General features: G+C 38.9%; 1 protein-coding gene across 1 annotated transcript in view; it reads right to left on the minus strand.

Annotated features, from left to right (window-relative positions):
- ttc21b (tetratricopeptide repeat domain 21B) overlaps positions 1-25,731 on the minus strand; it is a 120,341-nt gene that overhangs the window by 51,732 nt on the left and 42,878 nt on the right. Inside the window, exons 12-21 of the mRNA XM_060827872.1 lie at positions 21,048-21,177; positions 20,434-20,591; positions 17,247-17,471; positions 16,147-16,385; positions 14,548-14,620; positions 13,930-14,040; positions 5,569-5,707; positions 4,916-5,022; positions 1,509-1,697; positions 199-309 (exon numbers count right to left, since the gene is read on the minus strand). Coding sequence (XP_060683855.1) covers positions 199-309; positions 1,509-1,697; positions 4,916-5,022; positions 5,569-5,707; positions 13,930-14,040; positions 14,548-14,620; positions 16,147-16,385; positions 17,247-17,471; positions 20,434-20,591; positions 21,048-21,177 — 1,482 coding nt within the window. The remainder of the gene's footprint in view (positions 1-198; positions 310-1,508; positions 1,698-4,915; positions 5,023-5,568; positions 5,708-13,929; positions 14,041-14,547; positions 14,621-16,146; positions 16,386-17,246; positions 17,472-20,433; positions 20,592-21,047; positions 21,178-25,731) is intronic.

The following is a 25,731-nucleotide window of genomic DNA, read 5'->3' on the forward strand; positions in this document are numbered from 1 at the left end:
GTCCCATCTTCTGTGGCATACACATTATTCCTCTTCCAATAATAGATAATTGATGGGACACAAAAGGGTAACAAAAAACTAAATGAACACTTGAGTTTTCAACATATAGTTGAGTGACAAAGGTCCAAAACTTTAAAAGTTGTCAGCGATAGCATTAAATCTCAGCTATTTCAAATATTATGCTATATCTCTACTAACCATAGTAGCTGCATCATTATCTTGATCACTTTTCAGAAGAACTGCACATTGATGTTGACAGGCATCAATATCATCTTGAGCAAGATACAGCTGCGCAAGTTCTAGCATCACCTGGCACAGAAAGCAATAAAATTACAACGTTACATAACAATACGAGATCTCTGGTGGACCATTATATATTATTTCACAACAATGGAAGACTTTGACTCATTTCGATTTCTGAGGAAACAGTGTTAGCACTGTTTTAAAGCAAATTGTTTTTGAATACATGTGAATATTCCAAGGCTATTAATGAAATTCAAGATAATGTCACCACTACAAAATAGATTTGACAGGCTGGTAAATATCAGTGACTTATTTGAGGTGTATATCTACAAATATTACAGTACGTACAATAAAAATAATTTTCTATTAAGATTTTTGCATTTTGCCATGACTGTTGTAAATTTACGTGTCGTTTAGAAATTCAGTTGCATAAGACAGACAGATGTTAGGAAAAAAATATTGACAGTTGCTATTCACCTTTGACAATTTAAGAAAAAATCAGACAGAAAGGTTTAACTTCAGACGATGAGGCCTGATTTTCAGATTTATTTGTGAGCTTAAAGACACCATCATCTCAAATGACCAACTTCTTCACTTGCAAGATTTCCAATATATTCCTTGAAATTCTAGTTTGAAATTTCATTCCAGATGCAAGAGTTGAGTAGGAAAACATTTCCCATATAATCCTCCTAACAGTCAGCCTCTCAGCCAGAGCCAAAAACAGGAAGCAGTTATTTATAACTAAGCATTTGTCTTTCATTTAAAAAAAAATCTAGGGCCTTTCAAGGCTTTCAGCTGAATTTATGGGATACCATGATTCCTGTACATTTATCAACATTCCTGATACCTAACCTGTGACAATTTACTGCTGGGAGCAGCATTAATTACTTTTAGCAAAACTTTAGTCTCTAGTTTGTGATAAAATACGGCTTTAGTGAGCTGCCAATTGGCTGGTATAAACTGCAAAGCTTGCAATGACCAAGAAAGAAATTTGCTTCCAGGCCGATCATTTTTCCACTTTGTACTGTTGCATAGAGTAATCAAACGTGGAATGCTTTCACAGACAGCTTCATTTTAGTGGTTTTAGGCAGGATAATTAATAACTCTTACTTAAGCTTTCTAAATATCTCAATGTAGTATTCAATATAATTCTCACATTCCAAGAGATCTATGCAAACATACACATTCTTGCATTGTGAAATGAAGCCACAGTTTGGAATTTTTTGAAGTCACCACATATAATAAATTAGCAACCGCAAACTAACCTTATGGTCATTCTCAAAATAGACAAGTGCCTCTTTGTAGAACTTAATTGCCTTTTCATAGTCTCGCTGGTCTGTCGCATGCTTTGCTATTTCAGCACAGATCTCTGCTGCAAGTTGTTTTTGGTGAGGGACTGCATCAGCCTGTTCTAGTTGAACTCGTTTTAACACCTGAGCCTGGACCTCCCTTGCCTATCCAGGAAATGGTAAGAATAAAAAAAACTAACAATTAGCAGAATATTAAAATTATATGAAATAAGTTAGTAATGTACATCAGATGCATATAATACACACAGAAGTGATCACATTTTAATTGCTAAGCATATGCATTATGTAAGACAAATGGGTTATTACAAAATAACACTTTTTCCACTCGAGGGTGTATTTGAACATTAAGGAATAATTTAAATTTAAAGCAGATTTTTTGCTGTCACCTTTTTCCAAAATCTTTCCACCAAGTATACTGTCAAACAAATGTAATAAAAAGAAATAATAAGTAATAATATGAGGAACACTACAGATATAATACATTTTGATTTCCAAATACATTCAATGAGAGACTGCACATAAGACATGGATATAGGACTAGCCAATTAACTGAAGACAAAGTTGGGAGAAAGGAAGCATTTTTTAGACAGCAACATGTAAGTAATGAAGTGACAATAGGTAAGTGTTGGAGCCACATTTATTTATAATACATATTAATAACTTGGATGACAGAAGTTAATGTCCGACCACCAAATGTGCAGATGACACAAAAATAGGTGGGAAAACACATACTGAGGATGACATAGACTCGAGGACTGAATGTGTCTACTTCTGCTCCTGCATATTATGGTCTAATTCTTAATATTAAGAATTGTTTGGGAAATACTTTTTAGATGCAGGAACATTTACATAACAAAACAAAGGTTCGTGTACACTAATTAATGTAACGAATAACAGAATCAAAATAAACAAAAAAGAGGCACAGCCAAAAATAATTCCAAAACCAAGAATGAGAGTAGCCAAGAATGCCAGCCAAAAATAAATGACTAGAAGAAATACTTATTTAGATCCCAAGTTGGGTAACTATTTTCTGCAGATTAGTTTACAAATTTTAAGAATAAGGGGACTTTACTAAGGTGGACTGAAAATTGAACTAATTGAAAATTTGTAGAAATACTTATAAACTTTATTTCAATTTGTGTAAAACAGAACAATGATAGAGATAAATAGTAAAATTAGTAAAAATGAAAGCATAATAATTCAATAAATGACAAAATAAAGTATCATTGAAATTAGTTAAGCTAAGAGAAGACAAGCACTGGAATCTTCAAGGGCCTAGAAGGAAATTGGAAAAATAATAGTGGAGGCCCCAGAAATTATATTTCAGGATTTTACGTACAATGGATGTGAGCCAGAGAACCATAGCATGGCCAATGTAATATGCATTTTCACAAAGAGAATCAGGGGGAATCCAGGCCTGTCAAATTAACAACTGTGGGATAGAAAAATAAAATCAACATCCTTGCCTACGAATTCATAAAAATCTAGAACTGAAAATAATTAGAAGAGAGTACATATTTTAGAAAGAAAAACTGTATTTAATAAATATGAATGAGTCTTTTGTTAAAGTGACAAGTACGATGAATGGGGGGAAATACAGTAAACGTAGTATATGTTCAAAGTCTTGGACAAAGCACAGACAGGAGACTGCTGGCAAAGACTGAAGAGTAAAAAATTTGGGTAAGCAAAACAAAACAGAAGTATAATGCCTAATGCTCAGTGATTTATTTCGAAACAGAAACACTGAACAGAGTTCAACAATAGCTTCCACTTTTAAAATCTACAACGAAGACAGCAAAGAAAAAAAATAAGGTACAAAAGATGGCAGAAGACAATTATATAAAGATGCTTTTGAGCTCAAGAAGATAGAGCACTGAATGTAGAAAACCTCTTTTCTACCAGAAAATGACATATCAGTTACTTGATTAAAGCCCAAGGTTACAAGCTGCTATGGCATGAATACATGCTATCAAGCACCACATAATCAGACTTGGCTGAAAGAGACGTCAAACAAATGAAGATTCCTGAATAACCAGAGAATAAATAAATATTAGCCAACTAAAACAGCACAAGTAAATAAAAATTGCATGAATAAATCCTAGATTTGGGTGCAAAGCTTGTTTGCATGAATCCCCTTTTGTCACTCTTACCTTGATTATGTTATACACAAGTAGCATCTGTCAAATGCTTATTAAATACCTGACATTAAGCAGTGTTGTGATATTTAAAATCATCATGTATTTTACTAAAAATTTCAAAAAACAAACTACTCCTTCTGGAGGAAGGGCTAGTGGTTGAAGACATAGTTTAATATAATTTACAAATGAAAAGTGGGTGGGTAAAGACAAAGATTTTCCACATTAATTTATGGTGATTTGGATTGCACTGCCTGAAAGATTGGGGAAAGTAGATTTAATAGTAAACTATCAAAAGTGAATTCAACGCATATTTGTAAAGTACGTGGACTGAACACGCGAATGAGACAATTGTCGCGATTGTAGAGTCACAAAGTCATAGAGATGTACAGCATGGAAACAGAACCTGAGGTCCAATGCCGATCAGATATCCCAGACCAATATAGTCCTACCTGCCAGCACTTGATCCATATCCCTCCAAACCCTTCCTATTCATACACCCATCCAGATGCCTTTTAAAAGTTGCAATTGTACCAGCCTCCACTATTTCTTCTGGCAGTTCACTCCATACATGTACCACCCACTGCGTGAAAAAGTTTCCCCTTAGGCCTCTTTTAAATCTTTCCCTCTCACCCTATGCCCTCCAGTTCTGTAATCCCCCATCTCAGGGAAAAGACTTTGTCTATTTATCCTATCCCCATGCCCCTCATGATTTTATAAACATCTATAAGGTGATCCCTCAGCCTCCGACGCTCCAGAGAAAACAGCCCTAGCCTATTCAACCGCTCCCTATAGCTCAAATCCTCCAACCCTGGCAACATCCTTGTAAATCTTTTCTGAATCTTTTCAAGTTTCGCAACATCTTTCTGATAGGATGGAGACCAGAACTGCATGCAATATTCCAACAGTGGCCTAACCAATGTCCTTCAAAGAAAAAAAACAAAATGGGCACAATAGATCAATGGACCTCCAATTGCTCTGTACAATTCTATGATATCTACAGCAACTACAACGTAAAAAAGTTTGATGTTTTGCATACAAATAATTTATTTTTATTGTGAGGAGATTATGCACTCTAGTGGTATATTCTAAATTAAACATAGCAAAATTTTAATGCACAGACTGAATTTACAGGTTCTTTTTTACAAAGAAAATGTGAAACTTTTGAAAACTTAATTTACCATCCAATACTCAAACAAATAAAAACAAGAAGGAAAGAATATTCACCCTCTGCAAAGCAAGGATGGCATCATCTTTCTTCTCCTTCTTACTATATATCTTCGCCAGAAGCATTAAATATCGTGCATCTTCCATCAAAGCCTGAAGATCACTTACTATAAAACATTAAAAGTCTAAAATATGTAAAAACATTTCCATTCTTTTTAAATTGCATGAACAGAATAATTTATGTTAAATTTTATTCAATGTTGTTTATCCCATATTCCTTCATGAATTTTCCTTTAAACACCTACTTAGCCTGTTTGCAAGGGAACTACCTTCCTTGACAGTTTTGATTTTTGTTCCAATACAGCAATATATCAAAAGAATGTCATGAACACAAGTTACTCATTATGTATTAGTTATTACTGTCTAACAGATGAACTGCTTGTGAATCCAGCATTTTATCTAAATTATAGGATGGCTTTTCACTGGCCAATTTGGTATAAAATCAGTGTTGTGAAACAGCTTCTTGTTACAGAATCTGCATTATTTTCATCTTTACTGAAAGATGAAGCAGTTCCTGTAGCAAGTATCTTTAATTGCAGATTGGCTACATCATTGTTTACTACTTATACAGTTAAATATATTCAAATCATTTATTTTTATTACTAAATTCTAATAATAGTGAACCAGTTAATTCCCACATAAAAACTTCATACCATAATCGTGTTCTAATGACTGCAGCAGGATCTTTTCTGCCTTCTCATACTGTCGAAGTTTAAGCAAGAGTTCAGCTAAGTCATAACGAAGGAAATTCTGTTGGCCAGTATTCAATGCTGCTTCATAATAATTAATTGCCTTTGAAGAAAAATTGAGAATGAAGGAAAACTTTACATTTATATACTGCTTTTCATGCCTACCAGACATCTAAAAATTCATTTATAGCCAAATAAGTACTTGAAGCCGAATCACTATTGTAATGTAAGAAATGTCACAACTAATTTGTGTCCAGCAAGCTCCTGAAAACAGCAGTTGTGATAATGACCGGATGATCTGTTCTTGTGATCTTTATTCAGGAACAAAAGTAGCTAGGACATCAGTAATAATTCCCGTTCTTGGAAAAGGGCCATAGAATCAATTAAATCACTGAAGAAAACAGATTAATCAGATGGACAGTCACATCTGAAGAATGACACCTCTTACAATAGTAGACAGGTAGGAGGCTGCAAGAACACAGCATGCCAGGCAGCATCAAAAGGTGGAGAAGTTGACATCCTGGGTGTAACCCTTCTTCAGGGCTGGGTGTGGGTGTGGGAGAAGCTGCAGATAAAGGGGTGGCGGAGGCAGGGTGATGAAGTGTGGATAGGTGAAGACAGGCAGAGGGCATGATTTGGTTGGACAGTAGGAGGAATGAATCCAGTTGGTGGCAGGGAGCAGTGGAAGGGAGGGATGGAAGGTAGCAGTGGAAGGGAGTTGGGAGATGGGGAGGGAGGTTATTTGAAATTGGAGAACTCAATGTTGAGTCCTCTGGGTTACAGGCTGCCCAGGCGGAAGACACAGTGTTGTTCCTCCAATTTGCACTATGGTTCATTGTGGCAATGGAGGAGGCCAAGGATGATTATGTTGGAAAGGGAGTGGTTGGGGGAATTGAAATGGGCAATGACTATGAGGTCTGGTTGGCCCCTGCAGGCCCAGCTGAGATGCTCGGCGAACCATTCCCTAAGTTTATGTTCGGTACCCCCGATGTAGAGTTGAACACTGGGAGCACCTGATGCAGTAAACTAGATTGGAAGAGAGGCAGGTGAACCTCTGTCTCACCTGGAAGGACCATTTGAGGCCTAGGATGAAGAGGAGGAGTACCGACAGGTTTTACATCTTTTCTAGTTGCAGGGGAAGGTCCTGGGGGTTCAGGGGGGTGGGGTCGGTGGGGAAAGTGGCACAAACCAAGGACTGTCAAAGGGAACGGTCCTTACAGAAGGTGGAGAGGGGTGGGGATGGGAAGATGTTCTTGGTAGTGGTCTAGTTGGGAGTTGGTGGAAGTTTTGTTGGATGCGGAGATTGATGGGGTGGTAGGCGAGGACCAGGGGGACTCTATCTTTATTGTGCTGGCAGTGGTGGTGGGGGTGGGGGGTTAAAGCAGTGGAACGGGGAATGGAGGTGGTGCAGCGGAGTGCTGTCTGGGTTATGGGAGGAGGAAACACATGTTGTTAAAAGTAGGTGAGCATGTCTCCTCATCTGAGCAGATGCAGTGGAGATGGAGGAATTGGGAGAATGGGATGGAGTTCTTGCAGTATCCTCGATGGGAGGAGGTGAGTCCAGGTAGATATGGAAGTCTGCAGGTTTGTAATAAACGTCTGTTTGGAGACTGTCGCCAGAGATGGAAGCAGTGTGGTCAAGAAAGGGGAGGGAGGTGTCTGAGATGGACCAAGTGAATTTGAGGGCAGGGTAGAAGTTGTGGGAAAAGTCAATGAACTGCTCCAGTTCAGCCTGAGTACAGGATACTGCATTGATGCAATCATTGATATAGAAGCAGAAGAGTTAGTGCACAGTGCCTGTGTAGGTACTGAAGAGGGACTGTTCGATATAGCCAACAAAGAGGCAGGCATAACTAGGGCTTATCCGGGTGCACTGTAACAGAGAATGATCCTTGAGTTTTGTTTTCCTTGAGCACTGGACCTTAACTTTAAGCGTAATAACATAGTCAAGTATGTTACCAACTCAGTCCTGACTGAAACAAACAATTAAAAACAGTTCTCAATGAACACCTCATTGTAGAAACAGGGGGCATGTGATCTAAATAATTCCAACAACATCCACAGTGGTATTTTTCCTATTGCTGGATAAGGAGGTCTAGATTGGGTGGCATTGTGGCACAGTGGTTAGCATTGTTGTCTCACAGCGCCAGAGACCCGGGTTCAATTCCCACCTCAGGCAACTGTCTATGTGGAGTTTGCACATTCTCCCCGTGTCTGCGTGGGTTTCCTCCGGGTGCTCTGGTTTCCTCCCACAGTCCAAAAATATGCAGGTTAGGTGAATTGGCCATGGTAAATTGCCAATAGTGTTAGGTGAAGGGGTAAATGTAGGGGGATGGGTCTGGGTGTTCGGAGGGTCGGTACGGACTTGTTGGGCCGAAGGGCTTGTTTCCACACTGTAAGTAATCTAATCTAATCTAAACAATGAGATTCAAGTTCCAGCTGCCCCAGAAATGTTTAATAACATCTCTAAACAGACAATTAGAAAATATCTTCCAACACTCCCTTGGTTCATGTGGTACTGTGGTCATGTCTGTACCTCCATACCAGGAGACCCAAATTCAAGTTCCACCACCTCCCAAAACAGCTAATAATATCTCTGAACATGTTGATTAGAAAATATCTTCCACCATCCCCTTAGGCTCAAGTTCAAGTCCCAGCCACTCCAGAAGTGAGCAATACGTGAACAGCTTGGTTCGAACATATCTGGTATCCTGTTTCAATAACTGCAGTCATTCCACGTAAAATTTCTAAACTGCTTGAGTTGAATGTTAAAAGTTGATCATGGAACGTGCCTATGCACTAGATGCAATAAAATCATAAATCTGTTCAGGTAAACAGGTTTATAATTATTGAAGACCTAAGTCAAGTTGGGGCAGGGTTTCCACAAATAACAGGTGCCCCAAACACTTCAGAGTTGCTGTGTGTAAATTAAGAGAAAAAAAATGATGGATTACATAATTAGAGAAACACTAACTAAATTATATCTTTCCTCCAACATCCACATGCATTAATTAAATAAAAGATATTAGATATCAAGGAGTAGTCCTTTGCTGTTGTTTTGCTGCACCTTCCTCACCATTGTTCACAAAGGTGCTGACTTGTGAATTTAATGATCTTCAAATTTTCATGGTTGCATGGCTCTGGTAATAGGAACCAGTCTAAGCGATTGTTACAAAATCAATGCAGCACCATGTAGCATAACCTGTGTCTTATTTGTGGATGCCCTCAGTCCGTACCTCATGGTACAAGTCACATGACTCCAGAAATGCAGAAGGCATTTTAGTATAGCATTGTTTTTAAAACAAACATTCCCCTTTATTTCAAAATGACTGTGGGCGGCACAGTGGTTAGCACTGCTGCCTCACAGCGCCAGAGACCCGGGTTCAATTCCCACCTCAGGCAACTGTCTGTGTGGAGTTTGCACATTCTCCCTCTGTCTGCGTGGGTTTCCTCTGGATGCTCCAGTTTCCTCCCATAGTCCAAAAATGTGCAGGTTAGGTGAATTGGCCATGCTAAATTGTTGTGTGTTAGGTGCAGGGTTAAATGTAGGGGAATGGGTCTGGGTGGGTGCGCATCGGCGGGTCGGTGTGAACTTGTTGGGCTGAAGGGCCTGTTTTCACACTGTAAATAATCTAGATCGAAGACCCTCAAAATTTGCATACATTACTATTTACATTTTGAGTTACCAAATCATGCACAAAACACGAAACATATAATTGAGTTCACACATTAGCAGTTTGTTAGTCTCATCAGTATCTACACTTCCACTGCACAAAGTCTTTAAAACCATATCAGGCACTTAATGGAATCCAACTGCATTGTCACTGGCTATTCCTGTGGGTGGTTGTCCTTCCCCAGAAGGGCCATTTGTGTCATTTGCTGTTTACACGGCACCTGTTGTTGTTCCAATTCTGTTGCTGAGATGATATAAACTTCTGGTTGATCTATAGTGTGCATAGATAATGAGTTCACATCTTCTTGATTGGCTACTTACAGTTGAGGAAGATCTGCCCCAGTGGTGCTTATATGCCTGTGATTGCGGTTTATTTGATTGTTCATTTTCATGGTATGCAATTGATTTGACAATTGCTGTATGCAGGTACTAAGTTGTCACATGGGTCTACTTTGTTGAAAGTGATGAAGGCTTATACTCTGACTGGCTCTCCAATGCTTAACTTTGGCAATGGTTTGGCAGAGGTGTCAAAACTAAATTAGCCTTTTTTCAATTTCACCTTGATTTTGTCACTCATATATTGTTAGTTCTGGCTTCAGTAGCTTTTTTTGCAACTGACAAATTAGTTTGACATTAGTGACATTAGTCTTTGTACTGGACTATGCTTCCTGCCTTTAGTAGATGTATTTGTTCACCTTAGGAATTGCCCTGTATACATCCATGTTGGATTGTATCGTTTATGATTCTGTTGGCAACTTCCAATGCAGCCTCAGCCTTTCCATTTGACTGGGGATAGTGTGGAGATGACATGTCATGTTGAATTTCCCAATCCTTTATGAGTTCTTCACTTATGAACTGAGGGCCACTGAGACTCATTATAATGTCAAAATTGCTACAAATGCTTTCAAGAATTCTACAATCCCACAGATAGTGATGTCAGATAGTTAGTATAGCAGTCTGCAGAGACAAGGTAATTAGCTCATGTGACAGTGAAGAGGTCTATTCCCAGAAAGTGTGAGGTTATGCACTTTGGTAGGAAGAATAGAGGCATGGACTATTATTTAAATGGGGAGAAAATTCAGATGTATGAAGTGCAAAGAGACTCGGGAGTTCTAGTCCAGAATTCGTTCAAGGTAAACTTGCAGGTTGAGTCAGTAGTTAGGAAGGCAAATGCAATGATGGCATTTATCTCAAGAGGACCTGAGCATAATAGCAGGGATGTTCTTCTGAGGCTCGATAAGGCTCTGATCAGACCACATTTGCAGTACTGTGCACAGTTTTGGGTCCCATATCTCAGGAAGGAGGTACTGGCCCTGGAGCATGTTCAGAGCAAATTCATGAGAACGGTTCTCGGAATGGAAAGCTTAACGTAAAATAAATGTTTGAGGGCTTTGGGTCTATATCTATGCAGTTTATAAGGATGAGAGGGGGATCTAATTGAAACATACAGAATACTGCATGGCCTGGACAGAATAGATGTTGGGAAGCTGTTTCCATTGATAGGAGAGACTGGAACCCAAAGGCGTAGCCTTGAAGTAAAGGGAAGACCTTTTAGAATGGAGATAAGTAGAAACTGCTTCAGCCAGAGAGTGGTGAATCTGTGGAATTAATTGCCACAGAAGACTGTGGAGGCCAGGCCATTGAGTGTAGTTAAGACTCAGATAGATAGGTTCTTCACTATCAAGCAGGTCAAGGGTTACAGGAAAAATTAGGTTAAGAAACTATCAGCCACGATTGAATGACAGAGGAGACTCGATGGGCTGAGTGGCCTAAGTTCTGCTCCTATGTCTTATGGTCTTCATCTCCGGTCTGAATGGGACATCTCATTTGCTTACTTTGGTACTCATAACAAGCATTACACTAATTGATGTGGTCCTTGATTTCATTGCTCATGCTCAGCTAATCCATCCGTTTCTATACTTCCCTCAAATTCAACTGAATTCTATGGTAGTTTGCAAGGATGCACTTTAGCATTTCTCTTCTCAACTGCTTCAGAATAATGACTCTATTTTCTTTGTATAAGCTGCCATCTTGGGCTGCCCAATATGCTCTTGATGCTTTCAGGCTATTCTGTCATCATTACTTCTTGCAAAGCTTGGAAAGTTGCTTGTTGTTCAGGAGCTTTCTTGTTTTGAGTAAGACAACTACCTCATAAATTCAATATCTTTGTTGTTTTGAAAGGTTCCATAGCATAAGAGCTATCGCCTCATATTGGATCTAGAAGAATTTACATCCTGTACTTTCAACAACATGTCAGCAATGTATGTGTTTCCCTTGTTTGTTTGTTACATCCAGATGGTATCTCTGCACCGAGTAGATTATTTGCAGATGCTTTGCATCAGACAGTAGCAGCTTGAGATAAAATTATCTCAAATGGCTTTTGATCTGACTTGATAGTCACTTTGTCTCTTTCAAGAAAATGTTCACAATCCAGAGGAAAGAAACTTTAAAAGAAAAAGCAATATCTGGAAATTTATGCATTGGTCATACTGGACCTCCTTTTTCAGATATACAAAATAAACTGGATCAGCATTTTTTTTTCTGGTGTTTCCTTTAGCACCAAGCTTCCGTACATGCCAATCTCAGCACTAACCTCTGGTCCATAGTTACTTACAACTTTACTGTTTTTACAGTCTAGGTGCTGGACAGTATATGAGAAGCTGCCCTCAACACAAGCCTCTTTGTTCTAGGGTCTTTCTTGAATTGAGGAAAATGAGAGTCATGGACCTATTCTCTCTCCATTTTGGTCTTGATGTATTTGGCCAACTTAGATGGCTGCAACAATACCAGAAACTGCACCAGGTATAAACTGTCCATTTTAGTAGGTTTTAGGCAGCCAGTTCTGAATCTATGTTGAGGACAGGAGCTAATTTCTCAGCATAGAAAGAGCATCCCAGATTCACCAAGGCTGAAAACCATGATCACTTTCTTCCCAACCCAAAACAAAGTGCACTGAGGTATACTGCAATGCTCCTAGCCCTACCTGAGTTGAGGTAGCATGTGATTAGGAAGGTAAACAGAATGTTAGCATTTATTGCAAGGAGACTGAAATATAAGACCAGAATGCAATTGCTTTGGACCCTGGTGAGACAATATCTGGAATACTGTGTGCAGATTTCAACCATTATTCCACTGTGTTAGAAGCAGTTCACAGAAGATTCACAGGACTTACTCCTGGGATGAAGGGTTTAAGTACGTTAGGTTTAGAAGAATGAGAGATGATTTTATTGAAACATATAAGATGCTGAATAGTCTTGCTGGGGTGAATTACCAGAAAGATGTTTCCCTTTGTGGTGGAGACTAAAAAAGAATAAGAGGTCTCTTTCTTAAGGCAGAGTAAAGTAGAATATTTTTGCTCTTAGAGAGCTGTTAGTCTGTGGAATGCTGTTTGTCAGAAAACAGTGGATTTGTTCAAAGCTGAGTTCGATAGATTTTTGACAGCCAGGGGTTATGATGGCCCAGCAGAAAATCAGATTGAATACTGCATTAAATTAGTCATGTACTTAACACAACAAGCTTGAATGTCTGAATGCAGAAAGTGAGGTCTGCAGATGCTGGAGATCAGAGCTGAAATTGTGTTGCTTGAAAAGAGCAGCAGGTCAAGCAGCATCCAAGGAACAGGAGATTCGATGTTTCGGGTATAAGCCCTTCTTCATTCCTCATTCCTGAATGGATGCTGCCTGACCATTCAGGCATTCAGCTGAAAATGTGTTGCTAGAAAAGCGCAGCAGGTCAGGCAGCATCCAAAGAACAGGAAATTCGACGTTTCGGACATAAGCCCTTCATCAGGAATCAGGCTTATGCCAGAAACGTCGAATTTCCTGTTCCTTGGATGCTGCCTGACCTGCTGCGCTTTAGCGAGCAACACATTTTCAGCTCTGATCTCCAGCATTTGCAGACCTCACTTTTTACTTGAGTGTCTGAATGGCCTACTCATAAATCTTGTATTCCTATGACTAGCAGTTTGATTAGGAAATAATTTATTATTCTACACAGTTTACACTAATTGCTCATTAGGAACAATTGAATAATTATAAACAGCACAGTTTAAAATAGAATACTGTTAGTACATAAGAGCTAGGAATAGAAATAAGCATCAGGCATTCAAGCCCATTCCCTCATTCAGTGAGATCATGTTTATCCTCTACTTTAACACTATTTCCCGCACCATTGCTAATTTTTCCATGTTTTAAATATGCAGATAGGTATCAATCTCAGTTTTGAACATACTCAATGACTGAACCTTCTCTGTTGCAAAGAATTCCAGACTTAAGACCTTCTGAATGACCAACCTCCTTCTCATCTCAGTCTTAAACGGCCTGTTCCCTATTTTGAGACTGTGGTCACTAGTTCAAGATCCCCACTCTTCATCCCACTCAGGGGAATCATCCTTTCTGCGTGTACAATCTCAAATCCTGTAGGAATTTAGTACGTTTGAATGAGATCACTTTTTTTTTAAATTCCAGAGAATAAAGAGGCAGTTTATTTAATCTTGCCATGTAGGACCAAGCTCTCCATTCCAGGATATGGTTTGGTGAACTTTCTCTGTGAACTCCTTCTGTGAAAGTAAACCAAAATTTCATCCAATCCTCCATTTGTGGAGTCACAAAGGCAGCTTTTGGTTGAAAGTAGAAAACTGTCTTACAACCGACCTTATTGTAATTATGTGTTTTAACAAGTGCTTTTCCAATCTTGCTAGCCAAAGTTCCATCCCTTGGATTTTTCTTTAGAGCTTGTTCATATACATCAATGGCTTTTTCAGGCTGCAATGGAACAGAAAACACTATCAGTTTCGTAACATTTCAATTTATATTAATAAATGTAAATTGAAAAGTGTTAACTTATACTAAACTCCACTTGCTCAAGATTACATATTCAGATACATTGGCACATGTATTAGTCTCCCCTCAAATTCCACATAGATTTCATAACTTCTGTATAAATGCTTTCAGGTGCGTGTAATCTCTCAAGTATTTTGTGGACCTGCAAATATCTCTGTACAACAACAATGTATGGCACAAAAGTACAGTAGAAATTACACTAGAAATACACTACAACACTGCTAATGTTGAGTTGGATGTGGAGGGGGAGTAATCATTGCTTGACAAATTTGGGTAGACTTCTTCTATTATTTTGCTGACATAGGCGTTTAAAATGGAAAAGTTGACACCAAATGAACATACCCAGACCGATCTCCTGAAAACAACAATTCTACTCATCAACTGACCATAGCATCAAAAATTTAGTTGAAAAAATAATACATTTTTCACCTCTTGAATGTTCATGTAGGCATCACCTAACAAAAGATAGGTGTGCGGTCCAGGAAGTTTGTCAACCAAGTCTCTGTGAACAAACATAAAATTATACTTAAAATTATAGTTTGATCAGATCCATCCTAATGTATCTTCATCCATATACTATATAAATGATACGATAAGAAAATGGCATTGTGCTCCTTAGATGAGGAAGTTTTTATGGGTTTATTAGACAAGTTCCCATGACATTTGACTTGGATCATGACAAAATTAGAGGCAATAACTAGGAAGCCAGTTACAAATAGAGACAGAGAAGGAAAGAAGAAATGACTGGGAGAGAAATGGGATGAAAATAGGAAAGAGAAGTGCATCAGAAATGTGATTAAACACAGATAGAGTGGGGAAACAGAAAAGGATGAGAGGATAATGTGGAATGAAGGAGCAGAGTAACTGGTCAAGATAGTGGGGCAAACAGATGGGTGGGTAAACTTTCTGAGCAAACAGCTGTTGAATACAATGCAGATGAATTCTGCTGTTCCTCTCATAGGCCAGGATTATCAGTCAGATTAGTTGGCGAGGACAGTGCACCACCTTTCTCTGAAGGAAGTGGTATCCAATGGTGGTTTTTTTGCTGCCCTTTTGAAAATGACTTGCTATCAGACTTTGCTAAGGCATGTGACAATAGCAAAAGGTGTGAGGTTCTTTGGTGATTTTTGCTATTAAGCACGTAGTTTCATGGGCTTGAAGTTATCTTCCTGCTCAATAAAGAGAATTTTTGTAAGACTAAAAGATGTATGTGTAGAAGGTGGCCATTCAGCCTATTGAGTCTGCTTGGCCATTCAATGAGATCACGGCTGATCTGCTAATCCTCACTTCCATTTTATTAATGCAAAATTTCTCAATCTCAGCCTTGAATATACTCGATAGTTCAGTCTCAACAGATCTCTGCAACAAAGAATTCCACATATTCACTACCCTTCAAGAGAAGAAATTCCTCCTCACTTTAGTCTTAAATATGTGACTCCTTATTCTGAGATTATGCTCTCTGCTTCTACATTCTCTCACAAGCAGAAACAACATTTTCACATCTACCCTGTCAAGTTCCCCAAAAGCCTTGTATGTGTCAATAAGGCCACCTCTCATTCTTACAAATATCAACAAGTACAGGCCCAACCTACTCAACCTCTCCTCATACGAAATTCCCTTCATATCGGATTTCAGGCTAGTGAATCTTATAGTGCCTCCAATACTAGTACATCTTATCTTAGATAAGGGGCCCAAAACTAAACACAGTATTTCAGGTGTGATCTGACTGGTACTTTGTTGGGTTTGAGCAAAACTACCCTCCTTTTATACTCCATTCACTTTTAAATAAAAGGTCGACATTCCATTTGTCTTGTCTTTTACCAGCTTCTCTTATAAACTTCCAACTGCCACAAAGGGCAACAGCAATGGGGCTGTCACACAACTAGTTGGTGGCTGTTCAGTTAATGTTACCCTCATTGTTACTTATAAGTGAAGTGCAAACAGAATATTGAAGCAATTTTCCATTTTCTATGTATTACAAACAAACAAGAGAAATGTTGCACGTTGTGATAAAGAAAATTCTTTCACCTGTAGCAGCTTGCATATAACTGTTTATCTTTCCTCTGGTTTAAGTATATGGCAGCCATCTTCTCTTTTGCTTGAATAAAATATGGTTGCTCAGGTGTAACATTCCTCAGCATACCAAGAGCCAGCTCTATATCTCCACGTACAACAGCAAGGTCTGCATTAGCAATTGTAACACGCAACTCTTCGGTGGTGCCCGAAAATTCATTGATGGCATCTTGCATCACTTTGGCAGCTTCATGCTGGAAATAAACAAATGTCTTTCTATTGTTATTTAAAAAAAACAACATCTACATGTAAAATTTATTAGTGAAACAGATGCAAGTAAATTACCTGCCGTGCACAATATACTGGATCGCAGCATGAGTTTTATGTCAATGTAAAGCTTCAATAGCAAGTTAATGATATTTCTGTTCAAAAAAAGGCTAATTTCCCAGCGCCCTTGAAGTTTTGTTTACCATATTAGAAATTATAAACACGGAAAATTAAAATAATGCTTTCATGATAAGACATACCTTCATGAATCAATTTTCTATGTTGAAATGCATGTCCTCCAACAATTAATCACAAAACACCTGAAGGCATTTCACAGGAGCGCGAGAAAATTAAATATAATACCAATCCACATAAGATGTTAAGTGAGATGACCAAATGCACAATCAAAATGGCACATTCTGAAAGGACCTTTTAAAGGAGGAAAGTGAGATGGAAGCAGAGAGCTGTGGGAAGGCAATGCCAAAGCTTATGGTTGGCTACAGCTACCAGTGGTGGAGCAGTTAAAACTGGGGCTTTACAGAGAGCATAGAATTACATGAATACAGATATCTAGAGGACTGCAGAGCTGAAAGAGATTGCGGGCAGAACATGGAGTGTTAAGAATTTTAATATCTAGATGATGCTTGATTGGTAACCAATGTGAATCAGACTGCATAAGGAAACTACTCTGCGAGCAAATGATGAAATAGGCACCAAAAAGGACCAGTTGACAGCAGGGTTATGGTGGGCAGAATGTGGGAAATCAGCAAAGAGAGTGTTGGAATAGCCAAGTTCAGAGGTAAGAAAAGGTGTATGGAAAGCATGAGAAACATAACATCTTTCAATACCTGTTCTCCATTCATACGGAGTACCTCTGCTAGCTCCAGAAAAACAGAAACACGATCAGTTACACTTAATTCAATCTTTTTGCCTTTTGATTTGGATGCACTTCCTGTTTTCCTCATTGCAGGCAAACCTGCAGCAATCTTCAAGGTCTTAATGGCTTCCTGAACATCGCCCATTTTTTTCTGAGTTTGAGCTCTAATCAAGTGATACTGGGGATGCTCACGAATCTGAAAGTGGAAAAGAGACAAAATCAAAGCCTGCCCCTTTTTGCAGTCTATTTGCTGAAACTGTGCATACTGAAAAGAGCACTAAAATGAATTTATTTTTCAATTTGTTCAAAGGATCTCAACATTGCTGGTAAGATTAGCCCATCTCAACTGTCCGTGTGAGGGGGTGGAAATCCATCTTTGTGCACTTTTCACGGATATTAGGACATCCACAGTGTTGTTTGGGAGACAACAAGGACTTTGAACCAACAACAGTGAAGGAATGATTTGGAGGTGCCAGTGTTGGACTGGGGTATACCAAGTTAAAAATCACAACACCAGCTTATAGTCCAACAGGTTTATTTAGAAGCACTAGCTTTCGGAGTGCCACTCTTTCATCAGGTGATTGTGTCAGATATTTAACAGTGAAGGAACTACAGTTTTAATCCAAATTATGGTGATGTGTAACTGGGAGGGGATCTTTCTGGTATGCTGCTGACCCAGGTGTTTGTTGTCTGTCTCCTCCGAGGTAGTTGAGTTTATAGATTTGAAAGGTGTTGCCAAAAGAGTCATGGTGAATTGCTGCAGTGTCTGTTATGGATGGTACACTCAGATTCCACTGTGATGTGGTGTAGGAGGGAGTGAATGTTTATGTGGTAGAATGGGGTGCTGATCAAACTGGGCTTCTTTTCCCTGAACAATGGTCAGCTTCTTGAGATGCACTTATTTTGAAAAATGGAAAATATTCAATTACATTCCTGATCTTGTCTTGTAGATGGTGAACAGACTTTGGAGAGTTAAATGAATTATTCATTCCCAGCCTTTGATCTGCTCTTCCAGTTACAATACTAGACAAAAGATCCAGTTAATTTTTATTCAAAGACGAAACCACCAGGATGGTGATGCCCACGCGAAAATCATCATTGCCTTCACTTGCGTGGAGGGATGGTACTTGTCTTTCAGTCAAAGTCTGAATGTTATCTAGGTCTTACTACATATAGGAGCAAACTGTTTTACTAACTGAGATGAAAATAGTTCTGCAACTATTTAAAGGACTTCAATCCTATCATTCTTTCATGATTAAAAAAAATCCTGGAATTTAAATGAAACTTAAAATTTCAAAGTACCTTCCCAAGTAAAGCTCTTTCTTTGACTATATTTCAGTTGATTTTCATCTATTATGCATGCAATTTCTTAAATCCTTAGTTGTGGATTCACACTTGTATTTAGTATACAAGAATTTTTTAAAGACAACAAAAAGGCATCTGGTCAGAAACATGTATGTTTTCCATTATTCATTCTCTACTGAAAAATAAACTCTGTTTGAAACCAGAAAGAAATGATCAGGCCAACACAAGAAAGTAGTCAAGACTTGTTAGCAGAACATCACAGCTCATAGAAAACTTATCTTGCTCAAGCAGTTTGGCTAGATTCAAACCTTCAAAAGGAGCATGAATAAATAAAAGGATATAAAAATGATACAGATCAATATGCAGATCCAATGTGGGGTGGGATGCAGTGTATTTTACTGTATATGAACAAAATTTAAATTTTATGATTACACTTATCAGTCTGTTACATAAAATCCAAAGAAAGACTTTGCCCATATTGAAATGTATAGTAATTTGTGGAAGATCATAGGACAATGGAATTGATCAGACAACATTCAAAATACACAACATTATCTGGGACAGAGAAGTTGTTTAATCAGAGCCTTAACAGCTGTACCCTTTAGCAACAGTACAATTATGTACAAACGAAAGGGATGCACTCCACTAATTATGAAGAACTCCTCTGACAGCCCTCCCGGCTATAATCCTCATCCCAAGAAGGAAAAGTGTAACAATATTATGCACACATTAACAGCTCCATATTCTCCTTCAGCAGCCAATTACAGTTCTTTCATCATCATTAGTTCAGCAAACGTAGAACTTGTATTATAACCTTATTGTAGGAGCCAAGTAAGGACTGCAGTAGTCCTAGGAGGACTTCTTAGGGAAATAAAAGATGGACCACAAGTATAGCTTTGATAATATCATCATCAAGTGTAGTTAGCTAAATGGGCCAAATGTCTAATTCTGTCTCAAACTATTATCGTTATCTAAATTATTTATTCACTCGAAGGACATGGGTGTCGCTAGCTGGTCAGCATTTTTTGCCAGTCCTTAGTTGCCCTTGAGAAAGTAGTGGTGAGCTGCCTTCTTAAACCACTACAATTGTGTGCTGTAGGTAGGGAGGGAATATATTTAATCAGTGCCTTAAAACTTACATTACATTTCAAGAAGAAAAAATCCCTCTCCCCTCTAATACAGCCACACTTTCCCTTGCCTAGAAGATGGTACAACCATCAAATTATGCTGGCAAACCAGCATGCCAGCTGGCAGTATAAATTTCTGTGCACATGCAACTCTATGCTCACCCCCATTGAGAACCAAGTGTTCTGCCCATTGTGTAGGTTGAAGGAATCACTGAGCTGTCTGCAGAATAGCTGTATAAATTTAAATATTAAGAAGCCAATACAATTAGTCATACAGACTTAGGTGCTGCTTTTCAAATAAGGATTTTTACTTTCCCCTCTCTACAGTGGGACCATACAGCACTGCAGCAGGCCTCGGAGGTCTGTACAGCACATCTCAAGCTCCCTTCAGACAGATACCCCGTGAGGACAGAGACAGTACCTGGCAACATCAAACTGCTCAAGCCAGTAAATCATCTTGGTTAAGAGACAAAACCCTGTGGTGGTCAATAGCGCTGTAAAGATTAGCTAAACTGTCATGGAAAAATGAAAGGTCTAAGTAATGGAATTATGAAACATGCAGTAAAATTCAATGAAAAATAAATCATATCTGAAATAAAACTCTGTTTCAGAATAAAAGAAAAGTCAGGTTAAAACTGAAACTTAAAAAAATAGCTTTACAATTAAAAAACTAAAACTACAATCTAATCAAAAACATTGTTACTTAGTGAATGCAATTAAATTTACCTCAAAATTATAACTCAAACACAGTTCCAGAGAATGTGAGCAGAGTTTAAAATTTTCTTGAGACAGGTAAACTTCAGCCATCAGGAGGTGGGCATCTGCATATGAAGGATTCTGTTCTAAGCAATGCTGTAGATTGCATTGGGCGGCATCAACATCACCTTTTAAATAAGAAAACACAACAGTGGAAGTTTAATCCAGTTCAAGCTGTAGCATTTTCTGAACGTGTCAAATAATTGCACAAATAGTCCTACATTGTCATAACTATTTCTGAAAGATTACTTCTCAGTTACAAGCTATTTAAACCCAAGATGTTTTCATTTGCAGAGGATTTTCCTGTATTATTAAAATTCCAGAAATAAAAGACAATAAAATTCTCAACATATAGCAATTGTGCAAGATATTTATAACAAACAAGATGTCTATGTTTTTATGTTTGAAGACCCTATTAATCCCTAGAGTTATAGATATGAAAATATAGGGACATGCAACTTCATGATTGACAAAATCACTGATCTCGCAGTGAAGAGGTTACACTGAACAACAAGGCAGTCTAGAAATTACTGCTGTAACATAAATAAAACTCATATTATTAATTCACAGTACAATATAAGTACCTGCTAAGTATTTAACTTTAGCCATGAGAAAGGCAGCTTCTAATAGTCCTGGTACTGTTTTCACAACAGTTTCCAGCACTGAAGCACAATGTTTCAATAATGGAGATAGCGGCTGACCAGGAGCTCCAGGCTGCAAATAAAAAACAAATCTGTCATGACTTGAGAAAACTTATGTACATTACGTCCAGTGTACATAAAATACACAAAACAACCACACAGGTTAAGCACTGGCTAAGTGGTATTATTGATCAACTGTTAATCCAGTGGGGACTTGGGTTCAAATCCCACCATGGCAAATAGTGGAATTTGAATTCAAAAATAATTTGGAAATAAGAGTTTTATGATGACCACAAAATCATTGCTGATTAATGCCGTTTAGGGAAGAATTCTGACCTTTATGTGACTCCAGACAGCAATGTTGTTCACTCTTAGTTGCCGTCTGGGCGATTAGGGACTTACAAGCAACGAATGTGGGTCCAGCCAGTGACACCCACATCCAATGAATTTTAAAAAATCAATTTACAAAAAAGCAGAAATTCTTCGATTTCTTTCAATACTTGCATAATTTCTAACCTTTTTGAGAAGCTATTTAACCTGCTGAGTGCTACCAGTATTTTCTACTTTTATTTCAGATTTCTAGAAAGACATTTTGCATTTGTGCAATTCTGGTCTCACCCCTATCAGAAGAATGTTGTGAAACTCAACGATTTGCAAGGACATTGCCAGGGTTGGAGGGTCTGATCTATAGGGAAAGGGTGAATAAGCTGGGGCTGTTTCCTGGAGTGCACAGGCTGGGGGTTAACTTAATAAAAGTTTATAAAATCTTGAAGGGCATGGATAGGGTAAATACACAGGGTCTTTTCCCTAGGGAGGAGTCGTCCAGAACTAGAGGGCAGAGGTTTAGGGTGAGAGGGGAAAGGTTTACAAGCGACCTAAGGGGCAAGTTTTCACACAGAGGTGTGATGATGCTGCTCCTTTAACAAGGTTATGCTATCCTTGGCTTTTTTTCAGAGGTCATAAAGTTATTCTATATTCTGTTCTCTTTTGTTTATGTTTCATTCAGTAATCTTGCAAATAAATTGTTTTATTTAAAATTAAGTGGCAGGGCCAGCTGCATCCCTCCTGGAATATCCACTGTACACCTGCTTAAAACAACAAGCAAAGTTAGGGTCCAGGCTACTTGAAATGTTTTGAGCGGATCTGGCATGGTCCGTAACAGAGGGTGGTGCGTGTATGGAATGAGCTGCCAGTGGAAGGGTGGAGGCTGGTACAATTGCAACATTTAAAAGCCATCTGGATGGGTTTATGAATAGGAAGGGTTTACAGAGATATGGGCCAAGTGTTGGCAAACAAGACTAGACTAATTTAGGATACCTGGTCAACTATGTTTAGTCAAATTTCTCCAGCTGTTGCATGGACCTCTGAGGTGGTTGGAGAAACAAGAAGTTAATGAGTTTACACATTGATTTGTGCTCACAGGCCCTCAGCAAGGCTGCCTGACCGTGTAACTTAGAGAAAACAGTGACAGAGGAGAGTGGCCAGAGTGAGTAAAAAGCTGCCGGATGGAATATAACTATGTTAAAATGAGGTCATACACTTTGGCACATGTAAGAGCTGAATATTAATTAAATAAGAAAGTGCAGAATGCAACAACACTGGGAGATTTGGGGTCTTTTTGCACGAATTATTACTTTTAGAAAATTACATCTAAGTCCAGTGGGTTATTGGGAAGGCAAATGAACTGTTAGGATTTATTTCGATAGCAGTGGACCATAACAATAGACAAGACTTGCTAAAACTATACCTGTATAAGGAATGAATCAGATAACACCTAGAATATCATGAACAGTCTGGTCTTTTTATATCTGATTTAAATGGATACTTATATGGATAAATGGCTTCCAGCATATGGGAATTGCCCAGTGGAATCCTCAATTACCTGCATAATTCCTTCTGATTCTGCTATATCTGAGACATACAACTCTGATTTATTATTTGGCCATCAGGAAATCCATGCCAATATGCTTACCTTGCATGTCAGCATTTTTCTGATTTGGGGAATAAACTAGAAAGACAAGTCAAAATATTGAACTTCTAGGATTTGCAGGACTGTTGCTCAGAACTTTATTTGAAAAATAAAAAAGGTGACTTTAAGGCTTCAATCTGGTGCACATACAATAGAAACAGTACATTAAAATGTATCAATTTTAATATCATAGCACTGAAGTGATAATTCATCCAAAACAAAGTGCTTTATATTAATTTCACGGGCACATATGGCATTTAACACCTACTAAGGAGAAGGTGCTGGGGGAATTGAAAAGAATAAAGGTGGATGAATCACCAAACCAGATGGGCTACAATGAGAGTTCTGAAAGAAATAGCTGAGATTGTGGAGGCACTGGTGGTGATCTTTCAGGAATCAATGAAATCAAGTACAATCCCAGAGGACTGGAAAATGACTAATGAAATACGTTTGATTAAGAATGGAGGGAGGCAGAATACAGGAAACTACAGGACGGTTAGCCTGATTTCAGTCAGTCATTCATAAGATTTTCAAGTCCATTATTAAGGATAAGATTGTGGAGCAGTTGAAAGTGCATGGTAAAACAGGCCAGAGACAGCATGGTTTCATCGAGGGGAAGTCATGCCTGAGGGGTGGCACGGTGGCTCAGTGGTTAGCATTGCTGCCTCACAGCATCAGGGTCCCAGGTTCAATTCCAGCCTGGGGTGACTGTCTGTGTGGAGATTGCACATTCTCCCTGTAACTGCGTGGGTTTCCTCCGGGTGCTCCAGTTTCCTCTCACAGATGTGCACAGCAGGTGAATTGGCTATGCTAAATTGCCCAGTGTTAGGTGCATTAGTCAGAGGGAAATGGGTCTGGGTGGGTTGTTCGTCAGAGGGTCGGTGTGGACTTGTTGGGCCGAAGGGCCTGTTTCCACACTGTAGGGAATCTAATCTAAATTTCTTTAACTTCTTTGAGGAGGTAATGAGCAAGTTTGACAAAGGACAGCCAGTGGACATGATCTATTTGGATTTGCTGATGGTCTTTGAAAAAGTACTGCACAGGAGGCTGATAAATAAGATAATAACCCTTGGGTGATAGGTGCAAGGAACTGGCAATGAATAGAAGAATGACTGACTGGAAAAGCATGCTTTTTTAGGATGGTAGCCAGTGTCCAGTGGAGTTCCACAGGGGTCAGTTTTGGGATCACAACTATCCACATTACATATTACTTACCTGGAGGAAGGAACTGACAGCATTATTGATAATTTTGCAATTGCCACAAAGATAGGTGGAGTGACAAGTAATGTTGAGGAAGCAGGGAGGCTGCAGAAGGACCTGAACAGGCTGGCTAAGTGGCAAAGAAGTGGCAGATGGAATGCTAATGGCAAGTGTGTGGTTATGCACTGTAATAGGAAGAACAGAGGTGTAGGAGAAAGTGAGGACTGCAGATGCTGGAGATCAGAGCTGAAAATGTGTTGCTGGAAAAGCGCAGCAGGTCAGGCAGCATCCAAGGAGCAGGAGAATCGACGTTTTGGGCATGAGCCCTTCTTCAGGATTCTTGCTCCTTGGATGCTGCCTGACCTGCTGCGCTTTTCCAGCAACACATTTTCAGAATAGAGGTGTAGACTATTTTTCCAAAAGGGAAGGACTTTGGAAATAGCAAGCACAAAGGTACATAGGAGTCCGCATTCAAGTTTCTCTTAGGGATTAACATATAGATTCAGTTGATGGTTAGAAAGGCAATTGCAAGGTTGGCATTCATTTTGAGGGTGACATTACAAGAGCAGCAATGTATCACTGAGGCTGTATAAGGCTCTGGTCAGGCTGCAGTTACAGTATTGTTAGCTGTTTTGGTCCCCAAATCCAAGGAAGGATGTTCTGGCCTTGGAGGTGGTGCAGCGGAGATCTACAAGAATGATCCTAGGGTTGAAGTGACTGTCATATGAGGAGTGAGTGAGGACTCTGGATTTGTACATGATGGAGTTTATAAGAATGAGAGGAGATCTGATTGAAACTTACAGAATAGTAAGAAACATGGACAGAATAGACGTGGAGAAGATATTCTCAATAGTAGCAGAGACTAAGACCCAAGAGTACAACACCAGAGTGAAGGGATGACCCTTTAGGATGGAGGTGTGGATGAAGTTCTTTATCCAGAGGTGGTTAATCTGTGGAACTCCTTGCTGCAGAGGGATGTAGAGACCAAGTCATAGAGTATATTTAAGATAGAGATGGGTCCCTCTTGATTAGTAAAAAAGTCAAGGGTTATGGGGAGATAGCAGAAGAATGGGGTTGAGAAACATATCAGCCATGATCAAATGAAGCAGACAAGATGGGCTGAATGGCCTAATTCTCTTCCTGTATCGTATAGCCTAATGACTTAAAAGAAGCTTCAAAGTTCTTTAATTACCCTTTTAGATGGAGTTCTGGATAACTCTTAACGTAAAGTCAAAGAGTTTGGTGATTTTTAACCTTTTACTGACTATTTATTCAGATTAGAATAAATGAATTTAACAAGATACAGGAGAGTTGTCTGTCAACACTGAAAGTATTTAAATGAAAACAGAATGTCCAATTTTAAGACTGGACTCTAAATGTTAACTGTTTTTCTCTCCACAGATGTGGCCAGATTTTCACCATTACATTTTGTTTGTGCTTCAGATCTCCAGCATCTGC

This window comes from Hemiscyllium ocellatum, chromosome 7 (assembly GCF_020745735.1).
Source record: "Hemiscyllium ocellatum isolate sHemOce1 chromosome 7, sHemOce1.pat.X.cur, whole genome shotgun sequence".
Classification (NCBI taxonomy): domain Eukaryota; kingdom Metazoa; phylum Chordata; class Chondrichthyes; order Orectolobiformes; family Hemiscylliidae; genus Hemiscyllium; species Hemiscyllium ocellatum.